Below are 24,833 nucleotides of genomic sequence, written 5' to 3'. Positions count from 1 at the left end.
GGCCTGGTCACTTTCCATGATGCGCTGGTGAGAGGGAGGAAACAGCTCAGCCCCGTGTTGGCCTATTATTAACATCCACGGAGAAGAGAGCTGTTCCCATAGCGAGGGTCTCTCTCCAGTCTGCGGTGTCTTTGGGCGGTGTGTGTTTGGCACATGAGGAGATGAGAAACAGAGTGTTTTTATTAGGGAGGAGCCCTTTGTGTGGAAAGCAAAGCATATTGCGCAGGCTCCCAAAGGGGGGGGGGGGGGGGGGGGGTGGTGGTGGTCGTCTTCGTCTTCTTCGTCTTCTTCTTCTTCTTCTTCTTCTTCTTCTTCTTCCAAACGCCCTACACGCCACACTTTTTAAGTACTACCAGCTGCAACACAGAACGAGCAGGAAGAGAGAGGAGCCGTGAGGATGGCATGAAGGGAAAGAAGAAGAAGAAGAAGAAGAAGAAGAAGAAGAAGAAGAAGAAGAAGAAGACAGGGAGGGAGCACTGAAAGGGGAAAGTGAGAGAAGAGAGACCGTGTGGACAGGAGGGAGGGGGAAAAAGAGAGATTTTGGGGAGTGTGAGCTCAGGAGGGGTCATCCTGGAAACAAATCAATGGCTGATACATTCTCGGGGACTAGTTGGACTGCAGCTCTTCCTCCTTGGCTGCCTATTGGCTGGGAGCTGCCCAGAGGAATGCACCGGAGCCTGCCTATGGAAAGCAGAGGCAATGACCTCCAGCTCTCTCACAGCGGCACAAAGTGGCAATTGTTTTGAGTTTGAAGAAAAGGGGGATGGAGCAGGAATGTAGAAAGTAGCCCATAACTCTTTCTTTTCCTTCGTACTCTATCGCGCTTCTTTTTTTGTCTCTCCCTCATTCTCTGTCCATCTCTTTCTCGCCCTCTAAATCCTCACCATTATTGTTCAGTCTTGTCCCTCCCCTCCCTCTCATTTGCCCTTCTCACTTTACTCTCTCGTGAAATTTCTGTTTCCTTGTCTGCTTCAAGTCTTTGATCAAGGCCAGGACTAGGCAGAGGCAATTCCCGCCAGGATGATTTTCCAAAACACACGTATTTCTGAAAACGAGATGAAGGATAAACAAAAAGAGGCTTGGGCATGTCTTTTTAGATGTTGCCCCATCTAGAGTGGTTTAATATAGACCCAACAACCAGCTAGTCATGCAGACACAGATGAGTTAAATGAAAACAAGAGGGGGGATGTGGTTAAGATCAGCTCTTGTAGACAAACAGTGAATGTTGTGTAGTCTCTCTAAAGTCCTTCAGCCGTGAACATGTTGTGTGTTTACATCCAGAGAGCTTCAAACATGGTCACCATCTACTTCAAGGAAGAGTTTTGGAAAATACACTTATTCTAAGAGTTAGCTGAGAAGAATGAAAACTAGAGGAAACCGATGAAAAAGACCCACCTACTACCTAAAGCGATCAAAACGTGTTGTGTTTTTACACATTTATGTATGGATATAACATACAAAGCAATGCTCTTTAGAGGTGCTGGGAGGATTTTTTTTACTTTGGATCGAGCAAGGTTAGCCGTTTCCCTCCGTTTCCAGTCTTTATGCTAAGTTAATCCTACAGCCTCCTTACTGGTGCTTCATATTTAATAGACGCACGTGGGAGAAGTCAAATATGTCAAATGATTCTTGTAACATGGGACACCTCCAAACATTCCCAACTGCACAAAACGCATTCATATATCCAGTGCACCCACCTCAAATCTCTAATTTAGACAGGAAACGTGTCTTGTTCCACATACTGACGGCCACAAACTATCTCCCATGGAGCAGTTGGATGTGCCTTGCTCAAAAAGGACTTTAGCAGTAGGTGTAGAAGCAGGGAAGAGGATTACTTCTATTCTCAGCCACCCTAGATATTCAAATCACATGTCAACACACATGCTTCTTTAACCTTGAGACAATTGCCAGGACAAACTGTTTTAACCACGCTTTATACTTTACAGGGTTTTGTCTGCTTCAACCTGCGTCAAGTCTGTTCTGGATTCCAGGTTCTATCAGATATATGTGTGTAATCTCTCATGCATGACTTTCGGCATCAGAACTGTCAATGTTTAGAGTGGTTTGGTCTAGTTTGCATTTGTACTCTTACTCAATAAACTCACACAGCAGCACATGGTGTCCAGGTGTTATAGCTGACTATGAATATTTGGATACAACATTTTTGCTCAGGGAAAAGGCCCTTTTTTCATGAATGTAGTAAACTTACTCCTCAATCTATCCACATAAACATGGCAAAACCACCCCAACTGAGATGACACCATTTGAGAATCTCTGTCCTGCACATCAATAAAGAGGCTCTGAACCATATCACACACAAGATAGGCTGCACAACACATTTTTGCATTTTCTTACCAAATCAAGAAGGAGAAATGCAAGTCAACAGCTCTGTGTTTGCATGTGTACTGCGATTAGCAGGAGTATGTATGTCATTAAAGCGCTGTTCACGCTGCTCTAGTTGGCATATTGTGATGTAAAATATTAAGTGCCAATTGAATTTTTCAGCGATTTGTTGTTATGCTGGCAGAGTCTATTGGTTAATGTGTTTATCACAGAGATTGCTCTCCCAGCACTGCCCCCACAGCGCTCGCAGGCCTAAAGGACTTCACTTTGGCAAAGTCTGAAGGCCGGCTGGCACTGTGCTTCATTGAGCCCCTCCTCTTACTCTTTACTGCTCCCTTCTAAGCAGCCAGGGAAACGGATGACATAAGAACATATTCATCATGTAGGTACGACACTTCTTCTATCTCCTGGCTGCAAGATAATGTCAATGCAGAAACTAGCAAACTAGAACTAGAATTCTATCCTCCCTTATTGTGTGTTTTTCAGTTTTCAGAGTTCAGAGCATGCTGTCCGCCACAGAAGCGCTCCACAAGGGATCGGTAGGGATTCAGTTACTTTTTTAATCACACTTCCACTGGACAGAGGTTTCTCCATCCTGGGCGTTCCAGATAAACAACTGTCTTCTTTCTCACCAAGTCACACTGTTGACTGTGAACTTAAGTTCCTAAGCTGTCTGCCCCAGAAGTCATGTGAGCCATCTTTTCTCAGCTGTAAGGATATCCTGGACAAGCGATAGTAGAGCTTCAGAGGGGAAGGAAAAGCTGCAGCAGTGGAAAAGGATGGCGTGTTAGCAAGGGCACTCACCTTTCTTGTGACTGCTGGGTCGAGATAACTCCTCAGCTTTTGGAGGTACGCGTGAGGCGGGTTTTTCACTTGGAATCGCTCCTGTCAAAAACAAGAAAAAAAGAAAAAAAAGAGTGAGATGAGCAAAAGAAAACAAGACAGTAGAGTGACAGTTTAATAATTGTAGTAACAAGGTCATAATTACATTACACTTACTGTACAATTATGAATTTAGCTTAATTTCAGGCAGTTATGCAGTTTTTCTGTTTTTACCGTTTTGTTCATTCAATGTGGCCACACACAACGGAATAAGACAAACCACACCCTCACAAGTCCTACACATCACCAGTAAAAGGCAAACTGTTGTAAAGCTGTCAGATTGAAACTGAACAGGCTTTAAGTAAATTACAGTCAACATGACTCATCCTTCAATTGGTGGGAACCTTAGGTTATGTTTTACTTTAAGAGGCGGAAAGAAAATAACAATAATCCTTGTCTTCTCTGGACATGACACGCCTTTATGACGCAGATCTGACTGGAGATCAGCAATACTTTGCTTCTCAGAAAACTATATTTAAGAATAGCTCTCGTGTGAACAGTTCTACTGTCCTGGGACTGCAAATGTAATGTTTATTAGAGGACTTTTCCATTCTTCCATTCCGCAAAATATTCAAACTAAACATCAATAGTTTTGTTTAGCTGACTGAAGCTGACTGAGAAGTAGATGAGCAGGAAGGTGATGAACTCTTCCGATGTGACTGCGTGAGATGAACGATCTTGCGGTGAATGATCATGATACGTTTTAATATGCTGAAACGCATAACCTATCTTGGGGATTGTGCCTAAACATGTGGGGGCTGTGTGCGTGCATGTCTTGTGTTCACAGCCAGGAACAGGTTTTAGGTCAATTCCCTTCTTGCTTGTCCTCTAAATATAAATACAAGAGATTAGTACTGGATTTGGATCGGTGAGTAGAGCGGGAAACAGTATTTGTATCCGGCTGAGCGGCACACCACAGAAGCATGAATGGTTCTGTTAAGGTATTTATCCCATTACACTGCACCAGAGAGAGAGAGACTGGAGAGGATGCCAATTAGGAATTACATTCTTCATATAATGTGGGCAAAGACACAAAAGACACTTTCTGCCTGAGGCAACATACTGTTACATATCATCCATTTGTGTTTGTTTAATGCAACACCAGCGTATGCAAGGATCTCAGATGCACATCAGAAGAAAAGTGCTGCATGAAGTCACACCTTCATTAAGCCGCTCAAGGAAAGTCGTTAACTGTGTGGTTTTCTGAGTCGATGCATTTTTTCTACATTGTGTGGTTCAAAGCTCCATGCAGAGTTTTACAGTGAGGTGAACCTCCTAACCTGAAATAAAGACTATCTGCCCTGAAATCAAAAAGTTCTCTGTGCCATCTTGACAATTTGGTGTTGGCTGGATTTTTTATTATAATCTGGGATGTCCTATTCTGCTCTCGTCCTTTGTCTCCATCCACTGCACAGTCTATCTTCGGAGGGAAAAGTGGCATAACTGGAAACTGAGCCTTAAATATATGCAGGGGTCAGAGAAAATGTGTGTGCAATTTTCTGAAAACAATATTTTATTTTATTTATTTTTATTTTTGTGATGTGCAATTACACTCTTTAAGGGAAATAGCACAATTGTGTGTGCAAAAATGTCCCTTCAACCTGGCATGTCTTTTCCTACATTTTACATGAGTTAGAAGATATTTGCTAGAAGGTCTTTGGTCATTTAAAGCCAATGGCCATGGACTTGTTGAGGAGGGGGAAGGAGGTTTTCAGTCGACAAAATGCATATTCATTTGGAAGATGTTCCCTCTGTATACCATCAGGGATGCCAACTAACAGAATTCCAACACAAGAGCACCACAACAATACAGCTGAAAAATAAAAACTCCTCTCTGAAAACTCTACTCATAAAAGGTAGCGTTCACTATCAGGCTTTTGTATTGTAAAGTGTTCACATCGTTATGCCACCCTCTCGGAACACAGATACTGAGATCAGATCAAATCTCTAAACTACACTGTATTCTCAGAAACATCACACGTATCACTGCCAGAGTGTGTCTGTCTCCGAAAAACAGGAAAGACAACAGTGGCGTCAGGAAACAGAGCTTGCAGACAGAGAGCTAAGCCCTATTTGAACGTTTCTTTGCTAGAGAATTATCCGTGAGTCTGGGAAATAAATGAGCTGACAAGTGCTGTATATGTCCTGTTGGATGCAAAGCAATGTGAGGAATGGAGGGCAGTAAATACATGAAGCAAGAGACTAAATCATAGAGAACGTCTGTTTTTTAGACCCACATACGAGCAGGTTCTAACATGCTATATGGCCGTAAAAGAGTTTGTCTGGGGGAGCTGGTTGGGGTTATATTTGAGAGGTGAGGTACACTTCTTTCTCTGTAGTTGTTTGTCATTTACTGTTTAGGATGGTTTCAATTCATGCATGAAGAACTGTGAACCTTATAAAACATATTTTGATGGTTGGAAAAGGCTTGAGTCTCAGATTTTGACAGCGATGAGTTCATAACATCCCTTTATTTGTATGTTTTAACCTTAATCATCGGCATCCTACATGTTTAATAAATCCCCATAATTGCCAGAAAAATATATATCAACCTCTGGCTGAGTTTGCAGGGCTTGTTTTGCAGAGGGGATGTACCTGTCATCTCTGCTTCTCTGACTCCCTTCATCACTGTTGCCATGGTTACATAAAAAGATTGACTGTAGCTATGACACAGAAAGTACTTTCCTCCCAGGGCTGTGTGTGCTGTCATAAGTACGGTATAGGCTTTTTGAGAAATGTTTATGTTAAAACATGTTAAAAAAATGAATTATCTTATACTATAATGTCAACTTCTCTCTGGCACTTTATGAATGAGCAAATTATTTATGATGCAGTGTATTTAGGAAACTTCACTCAACCAGTAGATGTATTTATTTTAAGCATATATAACACTGATTGACGTGGACACACTTAACTTGCATGTTGCTCTCCTTCAGAAAGTGTGAGAAACCAAGATGCCAGTCAACAAAATCCCTGGGAAATGTTTGTGGAGACTGACAATGACAGGGAAACCAACTATTTTCCCTTCAGGTCTGACAGAGGAACATGGAGTCCACTTCAAAGTGAAAAAGGATCTCTGACTGCCGGTCATCGGCCTGGTGGGCTCTCTTTGGCACCGTTCCCTTCAGGGTCAGTGGCCATCAATACAGTTGGAGTGGGTGGTGGTCTTGATCTCGGCTCAGTTTTTCTTCTCTGCTTAGCGAGGCAGAAAAACTCTCTGGCATGGAGGTTGCAGGCTGAGTGGAGCACTCAGACCACAGCTCGCTGCACAACGTGCACCCTCTGTTATTTCCTACACGCAGAGCCGACGCCAATAACCGACTGAGTGCTTTAACTGGTGAACTGATGTTTGCGCCTTGCTGCGTTGCTTTACTCTCTTGACCAGGGAAGCATGGGCAGTGTGTAAAGAATAAAAGGCGAGGCAATGGAGCGTGGGTGCTGTGGTCACGACACACAGTGGATTACATAGTCAGTAGTAATATGAGATTAAACTGTATCAAAGGCTGAGGAGTGTAATAAATCACCACTTTAAAGCCATACAACTGTGAACCTAAACCTAATTAATTTCAAAATGTTTTTTTCCCCGAGTGGTAATTATGCAGCTATGGTACATTGACCTGCACGGCACTACATTGCACCATATCATACAGACGAGAGATTGATGCCCACCTGATCGCAGATGAGTTCCCACTTCTTCTCGTTGTCATACTGCCGCAACAGTCGCGCTTTGTCTGGAGGAAGATTCATCGAGTTCTGAAAGGGAGAAAAAGGTCAGAGTTAATTGGATGTGGATAATGAAACGGCTTCAGTCACATGAGTCTGGTAAAAACTGACATCCCAGATTAACTAAAAACAATTAAGCTCATACACAGGAGGGAACGGTATGCAAAATAATTGTCTGCCAATATTAGTGAGATGCATGTACAAAGCAAATCTCGTGACAATCTGGCCGTTATTTTTCACGTTACAGTTAAGGATTCAAACTCCTCCAGGTTAAAACATCTTACATAAATTTATTCTATGTTATACAACCCAGTTACAGAATATATGGTTGACACAAAAGCTACTAATGAGACAATCCCAAAATACCTACAGAGGAAATATTACAACACAGCTGGGAAAAGGAGGCGTCTCCATAATGAGCGATAGATTGTGGCACAGACGTAGAGCAGCAACACCGAAGCTCTGTTGTCAGAGTCAACGTTTTGAATTTGACTACCAGGCGACTGAGTTGGACACCGGCACACTAAACAGCATCAATGTATCCAGCCGTCACTCAACAGCCGTCAGATGAGCAGACTTCCCAAATTTGATTGTGGGTTTGAAGTTAAGGATGTCCGAATGTTTGTCCGCGCTGTACTTCCAAACTTTTCTCCTTTTTCTGATTATAATGAATACTATATTCCTCTTTCATGATGTTCAGAGTGATTTCCTGAGAAATGTGATGTTCAGGACAAATCTAATCTGACCCATGTGACCCATCCAACATGTGTTACACAACTCATTTCTTTATCCTGTATGATTCACCCCGCCCTCATGTGAATTAAAATAAGCTTGAAACAATTAACCGGCACGTAAATCGTACCACCTACAGCATGGAAAGCACAGGACAAACATATATGTCAGCAATTTTTTTTTTTATATAAAACGTGTGTCGCAGCTGGAGATTGGTTAGCCAACAAACACTTCATACGGACAAAAGAATCCAGAGAGAAAATATACATTAAAAACATACAATCGTATAGGGGGTGTGAGCTCCTCTAAAAACAGTCATGTCGTCGGCAGTTTTCAGTTTAAAATACATTGTTTTAGTGAGAATGTTTTCATTGCTAAAGTGTAGGAAAAAGGGGAAACGTGGCCATCCTGCACTGCTCAGCTTGGGGTTCTTTTCCTCTCCACATTCGATGCGCTGGATCATTTATCAGTGTGCATTCAGTGCTCAGACTCCACTTTTCCTTCGCTGGATTTTCCAGCAACGCTTTCAGGGGGAGCGTGAGGAAGATGGATGAGGAAAATCCTGGGATCCAGCATATTTCCATGATCAAGTAATAGCAGGATACTGTCTGTCACTGACAGAGTGGTCTGATCCCCAACTTGCTGTGGAGTTTTAAAAGTATTTCATTTTGTATACTATCATAAGGCTTGGCTATTGATCTATTCAATCATCCACACTTTTAAGAGAGTGCATTCGTAAAAGAAAATCAATACAGCGAGAGCTAAGAAGGCGCAGGGATAGAGCTCGTACACATCTTTCTTAATTGCTCCTAAAAAGAAGACTAATGTCAAGAGAAGATTCATACAAATTAGTTAACTGATAACAATGGAAGCCAATAGTAATAAAGTGAACCAAGTTTGTAGACTTTTTAGCTAACTGATGATGTCATTATGTTCATTAAATCATGTTCTGTCTCTTCCATAATTACATCCGGTTGTTCTTCAGGCAGTAGCACAATTGTAGCACAATTGATTTCCTCCACAGGTTTGCCAATAAAATCGTCAAAATGTATACAAATCCCAATATAGGAGTACAATCTGCTTTCAATGTTTATAGATGAATCAACAACAATTTAAAGCACAGCAGTTATGTTGTATTTGGGGCAAACAAAGGGTGTAGCCCATCCACTCTCTTCTACGAGAGCGAGCAGGAAATTACATTAGTATTCAGCAGATGCTGCCGGCCGGCTGATTGCCGCTGTGCTGACTGAACGGAACCGGGAGTTGGAGAGGCTCCATTGACTCAGTCTGGACGCTAACCAGATGACTAGAGTTAGTACCCACTTTCCTTCCTTAAGTACATTAAAATACAATCTGACACCTGAGTAGAATGTGACATTTAATGACACAAAGCCACTAACAGTCTCACTATATTACACAGAAAAGTAAAAACAGACATTTTATGGATTGCAAGCTCAAATTAAAAAGGAGGGTAAATCATTAAGTTATTTCTAGACTTCAGTGTTGTTGTGTTAGGCTATTGGAGAACTGTTGGCCTGGAGACAAATGGTTTGAGGTAATGATGTAGGTGCTGGATTTAGGTGCTGTGCTTCTGCAGGCTGGTGGTTGGCTGAGTCGCTGTGGGTGCATGGAGCTGCGGGCTTCCTGCTTGGTGAGGCTCCAACTAAAGCAAAGAACCACTTCTACCAGCCTTCATTTCATCCCAACGCTAATGAGCTGTGACAGGCACTCAGCTGGCTGGGGTCAATTTACCCTACGTCTACAACCACACTATTCTGGATTTTAAGCAAAATAAACAGTTACAGTTTGATATAAAAACGTGTGACAAATGTAAATGTGTGTATTGAACTCTATGGGGGAATCATGGATTTTACTCTGCTGGATGACCATCCCTCTTTATGTGAAATGTGGGGTTTCAACATCTCCAGCCTCTCTGCCAATCTGACATTTTATCTCCAGAGCAGCTGTCCCGCATCTGTACTGCTAGTGAGGTAATTTCTTTGGAAAACACAACAACTGTGTGTTTGAGCTCAAACATAAATCCAATATTGGACTGTAAACCACTCCAGGCGACAGTTTTGGGGCTCACACATGGGGGACTCCCCCGATGCAAACAGAAAACTCCACAGGACATGTCAGATTGCAACACAAAGCTACATTATTATATATAGATAGTCATCTTATGCATTTAATTTCTTATCGATTCTGAACTTTATATATTAAAAAGGTAAACAAAATCATCTGATAAGTGCATCATTGGCAGATAATTACAGTTGCAGTATTTTATCGGAAAAATTCAAAATAATCAGTTTCCTTCTTGCCAGTTTAACAGTATTTCTAGCCTTTTTGGTTTTAGTGTGCATAACTCTTGCTGAGTAAAGGAGAGCCTCACAAGTTAATTACAAAGACACCCAGCCAAAGAAGGGCTATATATCTTCAAAGACATGGATAATAAACTGGATGAAAAGCCATATAAGTTATTGCTGTAGACTTTGTACGAGGCATGTGTGTGTCTGTGTCTGTGTGTGTGTGTGTGTGTCAGCCATCTCTGAGCTTTACAAATACATCTTGGCAAAATGATGCTCGTAAAAAAAAAAAGAGAGACTCAGCATTTGATGCACTTTACTGTAAGTCGCTGTGCATATTGTAAAATCAGTGACAACCAATTACCCAAAAAGCACCACTCTACATGTAAACATGTGGATGTTCAGTCACACAAACAGCGTGTGGACTGCTACATTTTTTGGCTCTCTGCTCCCAAGCAGGTTGACAAGGTAAAGCCGCTAAACTAAAGTATGCCACACTGGACCAGTCAGAAATGTGTAAATACTACAATCAGTCGTTTAACTTTAGCAGCTGCTACTGATATCAATAAATGTCAATGTTTAACTCCCATCGGGCCACAAGGCTGAGAAATATAGACAGATCTTATTAGTGTGCATGCATCCTCTTATTCAGCAGCTTGAGTCATAGAAAGAGTAAAAATAGACAGCCGGCTCAAAGCCGACCAACCACCCACTACCTTCCAGGAGGTCTGCGGAGGCACAGCCTTCACAGCACAGCTGGCTAAACAAGCAAACACACCCCACATGAAGGGCCTGGGAAGGGTGCTCTTACTGTGAAAAGATGTAGTCTGACTATCTATTTGAATAGCGCTACGTCTAAATGGATTATTTTACAAGCGTAGGTGTGTAAACAGACCTGTTACACACCTAATACAGTCACACTTATACATGCATGTTCCAGACCAGCTCACAACAAGCCTTCAAACGGGTCAAACAAACAGTACATACTACATGGACAAGCAAAAAAGTCTTAACGGAATAACATTTGTCGATCAATTCTTTTGCGAACGAATCTCCATTTACCGTGGAGGAAAGCAAGAACCGTAGTTTTTTTAAGACTTCCACATGCATTGAGTAATAGATATACGAATGGACATTCTTAGGGTCGCTGAACACAAGTTAACATCGCTGTCGTGCTGATGTTGCAGATCTTTAATTTTCCTCTAATGCGGCCTATCAGAAGGGTTATGCCTCTCATCTTCTTGCAGACAGTGTGTGCACTTATTGGAAGAAAACTCCAGGAATAAATCTCTAGCACACTGAACAAAGTGGATGATTAGTCAACTTCCACATCCTGGATTTCACATCAGCACTTGATTCTACAAATGCTCTTGAACATGAAATCAACTTTTATTTGAGTGCACAAGTTCATTTTGGAGAGTGAAGTTGCAATAAATGTGGTGTGTTGACAACATAAAGCAAAGTAAAAAAATGGAGGTGAAAGGGAGTGAGTGAGGTAATCAGCTTCTGATTCATGCCCCATTAGATAGCCTTCTTGTTCCAACACAATTTAAAAGCCAACCTATCATGGCAAGAAAGCTCCTTCAAAGAAAAGTATTTTAGGTGATTGAAAACAGGCCCATGCTTCACTGCATTACCCTTCTCGAATATACGTATTATACACATTAGCAAGAGACAGAAACAGACAAAAGTGTACAGTGCAGCGCCTCTCAGATATCTTTCAGAGCAGGCGTTGATTTGTCCTTGGGGACTTGGACTACAATGACCTTGGGGCACACCCACACTCTCCTCTTTTTTCCAGCTCTACCTTTTTCTCTGCTATTGCATCACAACCAGAAAAAAAGTCCTATCTTTCAGAATGAGTCAGCAGCAGGCCCAGTAGTATGTTTTCTCCTCTCTTTTAGGCAATAACTAATGACCTCAAGAGATTACATTTCTTCCTGTTGTCAACACCCAGTTGCATCACTCGAAACAATGTTCCAATCTCTAATGTATTACTATTCTTGGATACCTCTCGCTGTCTTTTTTAAATGAACATTACGTACAAAGAACTACAGGCCACAACAAGAAAACATCTGACTGCATTATTGCAGTCAGATGTTTTGACTAGTCTTGACAAATATGTTCAAATTGCTCAATACTCCGGAAATGACTGGATGCTATACTGTTCTCTCCCGATGCTTGCTTCATCCGTCACTGGGGAAATTTATGTTTTCAAGTTATGATGAGGTTAGCTCTGCAGGCCACCCTGTGAGTTGTAAAACACCTCTACAGATGTACCAATATGTCACCGTTTCTCTTCTTGTTTACCCTGCAGGGTGGTGAAGGAGCCCTGCAGCTCACACATACAAATCTAAATCATTTTCATAGTGATAAGTGCCTACATACGGGAGAAAGGAGTAGGGCGCCCCGAGGCCTGTGCTATCCAAACCGAGCTGTCCTCCCCTCATTAGCGCAGCGTGGATCCGTAATCCTTGGCGTTTCTTTGAGGGCACAGGTGTCCCCTGTCTGTTCTTAGATTAGTTTTGTAATCCGCAGGACCCCCTGCTCAGGCTCAGCAGCCCCTTCCATCAGGACAGTAGTGTTTGTTTGTGAAGCTGTTCTCTGGAATGCCTGTCGACTAAACGGTGAGTTAACATGTTTGAGGATAGCCTATCATCTTCCCCCGTTACGAGCACATTCCAATGAAATTCCCTTCATTTACCTCGTGTGAAGACAGTATGATCGCTCTGTACTTCTGTCAACCTCGCATCCTCCAACAGCAGCTCATCAACAGCTACTCTTGGGGAAAGACATCACCTCATTGGCCTTATTTTCTCAACACATTTCCCTACGGTCATCAAACTACTTTCTGTAAATGCATTCAGTGAGCCTCGACATGCAACACCATAATGTGCATTATTAATTACAAAGTGAAACCAATGGAGATACACACAGAATACAGCAGCTGCAAATGGGAGGAATCAAATTCAACTTCCAATATATTAATATGTTGGTGAAAAGCCAAGCTTTGCAGTTTCAACTTGTGTTTAATATATCTTGGGGGGGACATCAAGAAATTGCTACTTGGCTGCAAACACCCAGTACATTGCAAAAAGGCTGGTGCAATGTTTACATTGTGGGTAAAACACTTTGGCTTGATACAGGATGGCTTTCATGTTGGACATTATCCAAATAACGAAAACCTTACGGAGATGGTTTGGAGCAGCAGGAAGTTGTACAAACAAAACAAGTGATACATGAACACAGATGAGTTCCAGCCAGGCCAGATGTTGCGAGGTTGCGAAAGTGTCTGGACTGAGGTGGAGTCCATGTTCTAGTTCAAGTGAAAAAAAGTATGAATCAGAAAAGTTGTTTATCGGTGAGATAAACAATGGAGAGTAAATGCAGTGGGTTGTTGAATTAAATCACTGGTTTACTTGAAATGTGGGGAGATTGAAAGAATAAAGATAAAGTTGTGTTATTTGTCCAACCTTAAACTTTATTTTAGTAGGTGGCAGTGGGATGAACAGGAAATGTATGAGCTCACAAAAAGGAGGCTGACAAATTAAATAATGCCACTAAGTATAATCCTTTAAAGCTTTTAAACCATCTTCTATCAACTATAACATCCTGTGACGACCACACACTCAACTGTAAAGTTGTGAAATATCAATATGTATCTAGAAGTTGTGTTGATGATGGTCCTGTGACCAAAACTTTCACAATACACCTTTTGGAAACAGAATAAAGTGAATCCTTTTTTTGTCCATGTGTGTGGGGGGAGGGAGCGTCTTCTCTTATGTCATGGTAACGTTTTAGCACAGCATTACATAACTAGATGTATTCTCGAATCGTCACACTGGAATGTTTTCTGTGGTGCAGTAAACATCTCCACCTCCTCCTGCATTGAGGCCACAATCAAGTGTCTGTCCTCTCAATACTACCCATAGAGTGGTTATCTAGGAGAGTAAATGTAGAAACAAATAGACAACAATAACAACAAATAGCTATAACAGACTCAATACAACATCTCAGAAAGGTTGGAAAATACAATGTGACAATTTCCTTGATATGGGAAAACATCCTCTCTCCAACACAAAGAGAACATGCACTTATTCTAATGAGATGATTAATGCAAGCTGAATTTGAGGTTTGCAACACAGAAATGTGCTTCTGTATTGTGATTAAAAGAAAAATGGCTCAATTAAGAGCTTAATAACACACAAAAAAGGACATGTTCACTGATCGCATTACTACCTTTTACCCTAAGTCAAGAAAACCACTGCAGTCCGTAGGGCCAGGCAGAAGTGCATCAAGCAGATACAGTGAGGACAAAGTGCCCACTTTGCAATTTGAGTTAGGATTGGCCCAATTCCAATGTGTGTCTTCACTGTCAGATTTGTTAAAAGCTAAATGTCTGACTGAAGCTACTCACAAGTCTATAAGAAACAGATATGTCTAATCATGCATTGTGACTCATGGGCCAGTTATTACAGGCTTTTCCTTGGAGGCTCACGGATGACTTTGAGCCTGTGATCCTTTCATAGTAAGTTCTGTGATCTGCTATATTTTGTGGGAGAATTATTTCAATGTGTTTTTAACCAAATACCAGTTGAATAAACTGGCTGAAGCCCTGTAGGAAAAAGAAAATAAAGCCTACAAAAACAAAAGGGGGCTGTGAATCTTCAGACCCTCTGAAAGAATGCTTTCTTTTCAGGAAGACATTTTGTCAAGTCCCTGCTTTGGCTTTTGAGTTTTACTGGAAATACATAATAGCTTAATCTAAATCCTAACCCATGATACTCAGGCTGGTCCCTTCTGCTTTGGTTTCATGTGGGGGGTCCAGGGTGAGAGGCCATTGAAGCTTGGAACAACAGACTGCTGCATTGTATGGAGCTGTGATGAGGCCTATATCACACTCTGGCGTGGTCCTGTTGCATGTGAATGTACTTCAGGGATCGTACATTCAAATGCAACAGGACCTCCCATTCTGCAGATGTTAATTCTGGCAAGTCGTTACCCGACAAAACCTGCCCTTGTGACTCTGGCAAAAGCAGAATGCGTCCCACGGAAAAAAAAAATTCAGGAAGAAAAGCCTAAAAAGAAACTAGGCCACTTTGAAAAGGGAACTTCTGTGTCTTTGCAACAACAAAAATGTTAAGACTACAAGTTTGATCGAAGAATATGGTGTTATACTGCATGTTGAAATCCAACATGCAAGAAGGTGTGCAGACATATCGTAGATAATGTACAAGGTTGTGAAACCGTTTATCATGTGTTCCAACAACTCAAAAACATCAGCGGAGACTATTCGTCCATGTAATTATTTATACTAACGTCAAAAACCCACAACAAACAGCAGTAAGTAAGTCAGATTGAAAACAACATGAGGTTTTTGCAGATCAGAGGAGGCCTAGCACCAGACTGTAAACAGACTCAACATTGCTCAAGGCCACCAAAAAAAAGGAAAACAATAATATTAATGCCACAAGATAAAGCTGACCCTGACGCCACAACACACAACTCATTTGTCACAATGACACCAACATTTGAAGGCTTTTCTGAATTGGCTTCTGATAAAAAAGTTCAACACAATGGACATCAACATCTGATTCTTAACAGTTCTTAACACAGCACCCACTCTTGTGCAGCACATTGGCCGAGCAATCTCATTTTATTAGCGCAGCTGCCATGTTGGAGCCGGGACAGATCCTGACCATAATGCACTTCTCCACAGAGTGGTGACCCTCCTGTTCTTTTGTGTGGACCTTGGACCGGTCCTGCTGGACAACACTGGAAACTGGCTGTGACCGACATGAAAGGACAGAGCTGGCCAGTTCCAAGCTGCATCATCGTACACCTGCTACTTACGCAGAAAGACCTACAGCGGAGATATTCATGGCAAAGTACGAAGCAACATCCAATAAAGCCTTACTAAGGAGTGACAACAAAAAGCTGTCGGGGAAAGTTTCTCTTTCTTTTAAAACAGTCTCTATTGATAGCTGGCATTCAGTACAACATTTCAGTAACTTTAAGAGAAAGAAAGCTCAACTGCTCTTGCTATTCGGTAGCTGAGACAAAGGGGCACTAAGCCTCTGGAGACTTTATTACTCCAGCACCCAAACAGGGGTCAGGGACTGTTGAGATCAGGTGTGATCATGCTGAAAACCCTCTGAGTAATTGTATCGCTTAGCCTGGTCAGTGCTCGCTGCCGCCCACGCTGCAGTGCAAAGAAAACCAAACCACCTCCAAAAGTATGCATGTCAAAACTGCACTGGGAACAACAATATGGATTGAAGCCCCAGTGGTCTCAACTCAGCGGTTCCTGCACACAGCCAAGAGAGACCTGTTCCCACATAATCATCTGACCCTGCCAGCGAGACGAGATGCCTCAAGGCTACGCTCCTGGGTATGAGCAACACATTATCGCTCAACACCGCAGCCCTTCACATGTCTTCCGAGAGACTGCGAACTCCGGCAGCACACTGGCTGCAGAAGTACATTTCATCGCTCCCCAAGCATTTCATGCCCAGCTCTGTTACGGCTAATTGGTGGGTGAGCATCCCGGGGCTTCGACTACAGCACAAACACACATGCATGTACGCACACACACATTTGGGTATGTGTGGTGGCCTCTCGCAGCCTGCCGGGTCTGGGTCCAGTGCCAGGCTCCGTCTTGGGCTCTCCACAGAATAAAGAGCAGCTCTGTTTCCCGGGCCTGCTGCACGGGATTCAGCCAGTGTTCACCCTCTGCTACTCAGACAATACCTATTGTTCAGCTTTTTAATGAAGAAGAGTCAACATGGAAAAACTAGTCGTTTCCGGGGTCCTATGGATCAATGTAGGAGATGGATGGATGGCTGTGCTTGCACAAAAGGCTAAAAAGTAAAGTGAGTAGCATTAAGACAAATCACAAGATAACAGACAGCCTGTCAAACTGTCTATCAGAGAAAACTAAAATGTGTGTACATAACGCCACCATCCAAGTTGATCTTTTTCTTCTCACATCTGTGAAACTTCACTGTACGGATAAACATGTGTAACGATGGTGGAAGAGACTAACATCTTCCGTGCATGTGGGTTGAGATGTGGTGGCACCTCAGTGTACATGATTCTTATTATTTTATTATCAAACCGATTCAGCAACTCCTCATGCTCTTTTGAAAGTATCTGCATCTCTTGCCACTCATCTGTGCATACACCTACTGTACATGTCTGAATAAGTATATATAGATATTGAATTACAAAATTACTAGTTTATATATATATATATATATATATATATATATATATATATATAAAATTGATGTTTTCACAACAATATAATGAAGCAAATACTCAAAGAAGCATTAATTGATGTATTTGGCTGCCTAGAGGCACAAGCTGAACATCACACACACATTTTACACACCGTCAGTGTGACAAATTATACTTCAATTGAACATGACGGATACTCATGTGATTAATCTGAGGAGTACATTTCAGATGTAGAACCTCACATCACAAAGAACAGCAGCTCAGAGTGCTTCAGCAGCCTTTGAACAAAGTAGCTTAGATGTAAGCTGGACAGACCATTAAGAAGAGCAGCTACAACAACAGCTAAGCCTGTAGTCCCCATATGGCATTTCAGCATGTCATGGCTGTAAACGTCTCTGCCTGCCTGACAGCAGCAATGATATTCAGCAAACAGGGACGGCCCTGAGATTGAAATGGATGGTGTCCTGGATGTGGGTACAATTTCATTTGAAGTCAGCTCTGTGGCGAGCTAAGGCAGAGGAGCCGACATGAGGCCTGAGTCATTTCTCTGTGGTTCTGCATGAAGCATATAGACCAGCTCATACTGTACATGTGACTCACAGAGATTGACTGCAGTCATTTCACGTGTTTTCAGCCAGTGTGCACTTACAGGCCAAGACACATAATTGCCACTTTGAAGCCTTGCTTATACTCCCTCATGGTTGGCTTGGATGACAGTGTTGGATTGACGAGGCAATGAGTGCAGAGTAGAGTGATCTACTGGGATGTTGATATGACCAGTAGAGTCACTGGGAGATCAGTGCTGTGCAGAGTTAACATTAAGAGGGCCGCCCTGATACTGGCTCATCACCATGTGTGACCCATCTTCCTCTTGTAGACTTGTCTCACCAACACTATGGCAACCACAAGAGAGGTGAAGACTTGCAAACATGCTTTCTAGAGTACAGAGCCATTTCCCCTGGATGCTCTGTGGAAAAACTTAACCCCTTAAAACACTAAAACCAGCAACATTTACAAGACACACAAAGCAAAGAGCAGGAAATAAACACGCAGCAACTGCTTGGTGAACAATGAATATATTCCATCTTTCACCTGCATGGAAATCCTTCCCCTATAGTGCTTGAAACAATGAATATGTGGGTTTAAACTACACCTCACTTCATGGCCAAGGTCACATGAGAATTAGCCTCTCTTATCACGGCAGAGGCCTTGCATGACAATTAGCCAAAGTCTATTTTGAAGATCGGCCCGTGCCTCGAGGGATTCAAGAGACAGAGACTTCATTGGGAGCTTTTCATTTCGTAGTAAACACAGACTCAGGAAGTAGTAAACCCCAACAAAAGGAAGTGATACTACAATCATATAGTCAGATCATTAATAATGACTGAGTTATAACATCAGACTGGAAATACGAATATGCTAGCTGAAGAATGATGGTATGATAGCACAGTGTTAAAAGCTTTGAATGAGTTGAAGTCAGTTTAAATTATGTTTGCTTACGTTAAATATACACAGTTTGGAAATGCATACAATATGTGTGCTAAGTAGATAGTTTTTGGGCTACGTTTCATTTACTATTACTACTTTGAACTGGCAAAACTGGTTTAAAATAAAACACGGTCTCTGTAAAAAGACGAATAATAAGTTGTTTCCTGGTGGGGGACTTTCTTAGTGTTGTCTCGTAACCAACGTCAGAGTGTAGTACAATGCGCATCTGTGTACATAGAAAACTCACTAAACTTAGACATAACAAAATGATAAGACACAATCATCATTGAGCTTTACAGTTCATTATTGACCTTGGCAACAGCAGTTGACAAAACAATCTCCACGCAAGGTCCACTTCGACACTTGTTCCACTCACCACAAGTTCCTGGAGCCTTTGACCTTTAGTGGACACGGTTTTGTAAACCACGTTTTTCTTACGTTTATTGTCGGGCCGTTTTGGTCTTATTTGACTGAGAATTATTTGGTCAAGTAAAAGACTTTTTTTAATGTTTTTCTTTGTCATATTGAATGACTTGAAACTAAACTAAAATCAACTAAGAATTCCTTTGGTCGATGACAGCCCTAGTTTAATCGGGATAAAACAGCTGACAAGTTTGTGGAAAAAGTTTCTTTACACTGTACAAAACGTTTCTATGTAAACAAAGTCCTGGTTATTACTCTGAGCAGCGGACAAAACCAGTAAATGGGGCTGGGTATTGACAAATGCTTTGAGGGGTTCTTGATCGTGTTGATTTATTATTTCATAGGGCGTTTTATAATCTATATGAGGAACATTTTTGAGTGGAGAAATTAGCCTTATTCTATAGTTTCACACACATACCTGGTCTGCTCAAACGATGCAGGTCATTAGTCAATATATGAAAAGAGCCTTTTCACACCACACAGTATGGACCCAAATTCATATACCCTACGTCCTTGATAAGAATGTCAAGGGTTTAGTGAGGCGAGTGCATGAATGAAGTGGCACACAGCACAAGCCTTTAATCTAAACGGCTCCCCACTGTGTCCAAAACTTGCCCGTTGATCAAACATATGAGTGGCAGGTAAATGGTTGCTACTCTATCAGGCCTAGGTTGACAATACGTTGAGGGAAAACTAGCAACATGTCAAAAATACATGTAACTGTCAAACAAAAAGTGTCTATTAAGTGTCAGACTTGATAAAGGAATAGATGAAGAAATGATTAACGAGTGGGTGAAAGGACTATTGATCAGCAGCCAAGTACACTTTAAATGTTAATTCATCAGGTCTGGGATCAACTGATATGAAGAAGATCATCTGCTATTCAAACCAAAGTGAGGTCATCAGAGTCAGACAGTGCCACTCGCTCTCGTAATCAATGGAGCCAACTGCCATCAGGCACGGCTGAGACACATTAGGGTTTAAATGGCAGTAAATAACACTAAATGCTGTGATTATAGCACTAAGTTATTCTAATGCTGGAGGGCTTCCATCCCGCCAAGAGCATTATGCTGGCAGCAGAGAGAGGGGAGGGGGGGGATCCTGACGTGTTGCGAGGATTGGCTTTTCTGACATGCAGCCCACGAAATACTTGTGTTAGACAGGTTGTTTTTTTCTTTTTTCTTAAAAGCATAACAAGGATTAGTTTTGCACAACATATTTATGGATCGAATCGTTCTCTGATCCTTGATATTTACTGCGGTTTATAAACCCAGATGTAAGGGGGGAATACCTCGATGCTCAAAGAAAATAAAGTAGGCGATTCTAAAAGCAGACATGATTAAGGAGAAGGCCCAAATCCCTCTGTGTTGTGACGTCAAACCTCTCTCCCCAAAGTCTGCAGCCTCCAGCGCAGAATGAGATTCATCAGTGTCTGACAAGCAGCAATCACACTCAACACAACACGGTGGCACACAACGATTTGAACTTCCACCTAAACTTGATCCACTTTCTGTGATAGGCTTACAGACTAAAAGATCTCTGTCCATTAAAGAGCATGCCCAATGTTAACAAAAACAAAGCCCTGTGCCAGAAGAAAAAAGCAGCAACGGTAAACAGATATAACACGAGACATTTCAAAAACCACGCTGCCGCAAGAACCTGCTTTTGCTCAAGTCAAATTCCTTTAGTCGAGCAGATAATGTTCGTAAGAGCAGTAGGCCAGGCGACAATCACGTTTGACCCACACTTTGCCAGCTCTCAAATTTCACCATCGCTACACTGTTCTTCCATCTAGGCCTTTTATTCACTGACCGAGGAGCTGTGTGCTGGAAAGTCTCCTCATCAGCATTTGTTACTCACAATAATGGCCTCTACAATAATGCTTCAGAGCACCAGAGAGGTCCTTCAGACAAATTAATCAACAGATTGGCAATGGAAGTTTGAGTCAACCATCAACATAAACACTTTTCCTCCTAAATGACCTGAAGGCACCATTAAAGTCTGGTGGATCTTTCAACAACACCGGGAATGTTCAGCGTTCACTCCCAGGTAACATAATTGTTGACAGACGCTGCTGACACTTTATGATGTGACAGATGTTTGAAAAAGAGCCGACATGCTGGGCACTTAGAGTTTCAGTAGTGAGCCAGAGCCTGGACTCAAAGTTGTGTGTGTGGGGGGCTGGGGGGTTGCCATAAAAAAAAAATATTTGACTGCAGGTGTCTGGTTTACAGAAGCAAACCAGGCAGGACGTAGGCTGCTGAATGAGAAGATTACTGTACAATAAAATGTTTTGTTATCTTGTGTTTGGAGTCTGGGGAGTCAAAATGTGAAGTTTGATGCATTTCAACCTGATGTGGCAAAAGGTTGAGAAGGCTCAGTTAAACTTTGAGTAAAAAATAAAGATGAATGTAAGTGTCAACATGCTCACAGTCCAGCTGCAACTTCATCACTACTTTGATAAGAGTTGAAAAGACTTTGCTTCACCCTCACGTGTGTCTTCTAGCAGAGCAACAGATGCGTTTCTTATTGTACCTCTGGCACAAGTGGCTTTTGTTTCTTTTTCTCGGAATACCTCTTTTGCCTAAACAACAAAGGACAGGCGTGCTGGACAAACAGAGGTCCAACCTACACACAGCTGTCCCCGTCCCAGGACGTCGAAGCATGGGAGGGAACAAAGAGAAGACAGATGAAAATGTGTTGGCTTTTTTTTTTTTTCTCCTCTTACCAAAACGGTTGCAAATCTTTCCTCCAGTTCACCTGGCTCGGGCATGGGGAGTTTCAGAGGCATGTTGTGTCCTCTAAAATCAGTGTGCTGGTCCATGCTCCCTGCGTTCCCCATGTTTTCCTCTTCGACCAACAAGTACAACTTTTCTCCCTCTTTCTCTCGCACGGCGAAAAGTAAAGTAAAAATAAATAAAAAAATATCCGCAAGTCCTTTTGGTTTTGTCGCCCTAGCAGAACTCCTTTTTTTAGCAGGTTTGTATCCCGGTCACTTCTTCAACATAAAGCACATGTGAAGGAGGCAGGCGACGGGTCCGAGGAGAGGCAGCGGCGGCGGCGGCAGCAGCGGAGCCCCTGGTGAGGCATTTCCACGGCGCAGTGAGGAGACCTGGAAGCGTGACTCGATCCGCAAGGACCTCTCTTCGCCGCTATCCGTATCTTGCACAATTTCGGCTCCACTCCCAGCCGGTAGTAATGACGACGACCATGATTCACGCGTATTGCATATCTCTCCCCCCCCTCCCTCCCCCCCAGTGAGTTAGTGGTGAGTGGAGATGGCTTCGCTAATCCCTCCGCTGCTGACCAGCTAGTTAAGGAGGAGGGGGCTCCTCAAGCACACACGTGCATGCACACGCACGCGCGTTTACACACACACACACACACACACACACACACACACAGTCACACCGCGGCTGCACACCCTCTCATCCTTCTCTACAATGAGTTCTTTCAGGGGCAAGCCTCCCACTTCTTCTTGGGGCGTAGCTCCCAAAGCCGTAGCTAAGTAGATGATATTTGTCTGTGTTGCATTGTGGTACTTCGAGTCCATTGTGAGAGACAACAAACTTGTTTAGAGATGATTACAGGGGTGCTAGGTGGATTCATTACTCACTCTTGTGTATGTGTTTTTCCCTCAATTTATGATTGAAACACCCTTGATTATAGGGCCATCATCTCTCATCATCATCATCAAATTGTTGAAATCCCTCCATGCAGGTGACAGGTTTGCATTTTTTTTCCCAGCAGACATTTGGACTTGTTATGGACTTGTACACACAGGTGTAACTAACAATAATGAAATGTTCCAGTGTGATGGCTGGCGCACTGTACATCACCAAGACCCTGGAGCTGGCACACCTGATTCTGAATGTAATGCAACAATTATTATCATAATTGGTTACACCTGTGTTTGATTTGTGAAAAATTCACGTAAATTGCACTCAGTAATTACTACTATACTTTAGGTGCATGTGTCTTAAACCTGCATGATTAACATTGGTATCGGTTAAAGCATGTCTGAAAAACAAAGCATGAAAAGCAAATATTATAGAGCCTTTACAGATATGACTTGTGCTTTCCCCTTCTGTTCTTATCTATCGTGTGTATTTGTTTATCTGGGTTGGGAAGTGGAATACATTTGCTCTTACATGGGTAAATGAGTAATGACTAAATACAGTTGTATTAAATTGAATTGAATCACTGTTAACTAAGTGTGAGTGTTGCTGCGTTCATAATCTCAGTCAATATCATTCACTTATTCATATGGCTATATGAGATGGTTTCAATGATAATCAGAGAAACATGTTTTATTTCTTGAATCTATTTTCTAGAATTTAATTATATATTTGGAGGGAATCTGTAGTGTAACCTTTCCTGTCTCTCTTGTCTCTAACATCTCTCTTCAGCCAATATCTACGGGACAAAGCCTTGAGCAAATATAGACAGGTCTTTTGTCCCGATTCTATCTGAGGATTTATGACTTTAAAATATTCCCTGAGTGAGAGCAATGTGCCTTGTTCACCAAAGACATTTGACATAAAAAGCACATGTGTTTTCTTACTATGGCATGCAAATGTCTGTTGCAAAAACAAAAACAAGTTAAGCAAAGGTTGCGCAACTTCTAGGACCTCTAGTACAGTTGTCAACTGTAGAAAAACTCGAGAATTGTTGTACAACAACAATTTTATGATAAAACAGCCACCGGCACGTTTATGCTCCCTCAAGATCTCTATGCATTGGAGGGAAATCTGATCTGGCGACAGGGTGGGGACCACATTACGCACAAGAGGGTGACATCAGCATGTAGCGCTCTGGAGACAATCCAGAGGTTCTCCAGATGCACAGTGGTTTCATTCAGGCTGCTGGACTGATTCAACGAGGGAGGGTGCCACATCTGACAATGCTGGCTGGGCACATTGAGGATGCAAAACACGGCTGACTGACCTCATACGATCATTATGTGTTCCAAGTTCAGCTGGTTTGCTTTGTCTGAAGACCCCTTCCCTTGTGTTGTGTAATGTATGTACATGTGTATAACATGTTTAGGCACTTATCCGATTTTATTTACTGAGAGGATGCTGTTCATTCTGATGTTCTTTCAAATCACACAACAAGACCGCGACTACCCCTGTGAAGGAAGGAGCTACACAATCAGACAGATGATGTGGAATTTATGATTCAACATTCAAAACGGAAGAAAATGTACAAAGATCAAATAATTAAATGCTGTCAACTTAATGCATATTTTTTATGTTTAGTGTGTTCATATCTCAGGAGAACATATGACCATGTTGTTTATGTGTTTAGAGCAGCTGGCATGTAATGTTAGATATGAATTCTCTCTTCCCTTACTTTCATCATGCGTATTAATTTGCTACAGATTACAGCTAAGTGTTGTGTTGAATGTGAACACTAAAGTGACAACAAAAATATTAAAAAAAAGAAGAAATAATGGGTAACTGATCAATAGATAAGGAAGAAACTGAATTAGGGACAAGAGCCCCGGAGCAGAAATGAGCAGGTGGGCCCCCCTATTGCTCCCTAGAGTGCATGTGTACAATATTCCTATGATGGATTATTACATGGCCCCATGTTTGCTGTGTTGTAATCTCATTAAACACAAATTAATTAGTTGTTGACACATCAGCCATCTTAAAAACAGGGCCCACATGAAGGCTCTTATCTTTGGGGCGG

The 24,833-nt window shown here is 42.1% G+C and overlaps 1 protein-coding gene across 1 annotated transcript in view; it reads right to left on the bottom strand.

Moving 5' to 3' along the window:
* Positions 1-22,231, bottom strand: part of fmnl2a (formin-like 2a) — a 46,687-nt gene extending 24,456 nt beyond the window's left edge. The window contains exons 1-3 of the mRNA XM_079230796.1: positions 21,865-22,231; positions 6,895-6,978; positions 3,148-3,228 (exon numbers count right to left, since the gene is read on the bottom strand). Coding sequence (XP_079086922.1) covers positions 3,148-3,228; positions 6,895-6,978; positions 21,865-21,978 — 279 coding nt within the window. The 5' untranslated portion in view covers positions 21,979-22,231. The remainder of the gene's footprint in view (positions 1-3,147; positions 3,229-6,894; positions 6,979-21,864) is intronic.
* Positions 22,232-24,833: the final 2,602 nt, after the last annotated feature.

The sequence above is a fragment of the Taurulus bubalis genome (genome assembly GCF_910589615.1).
Source record: "Taurulus bubalis genome assembly, chromosome: 15".
Taxonomy (NCBI): Eukaryota; Metazoa; Chordata; class Actinopteri; order Perciformes; family Cottidae; genus Taurulus; species Taurulus bubalis.
This window is presented reverse-complemented; position numbering and strand designations above follow the sequence as displayed.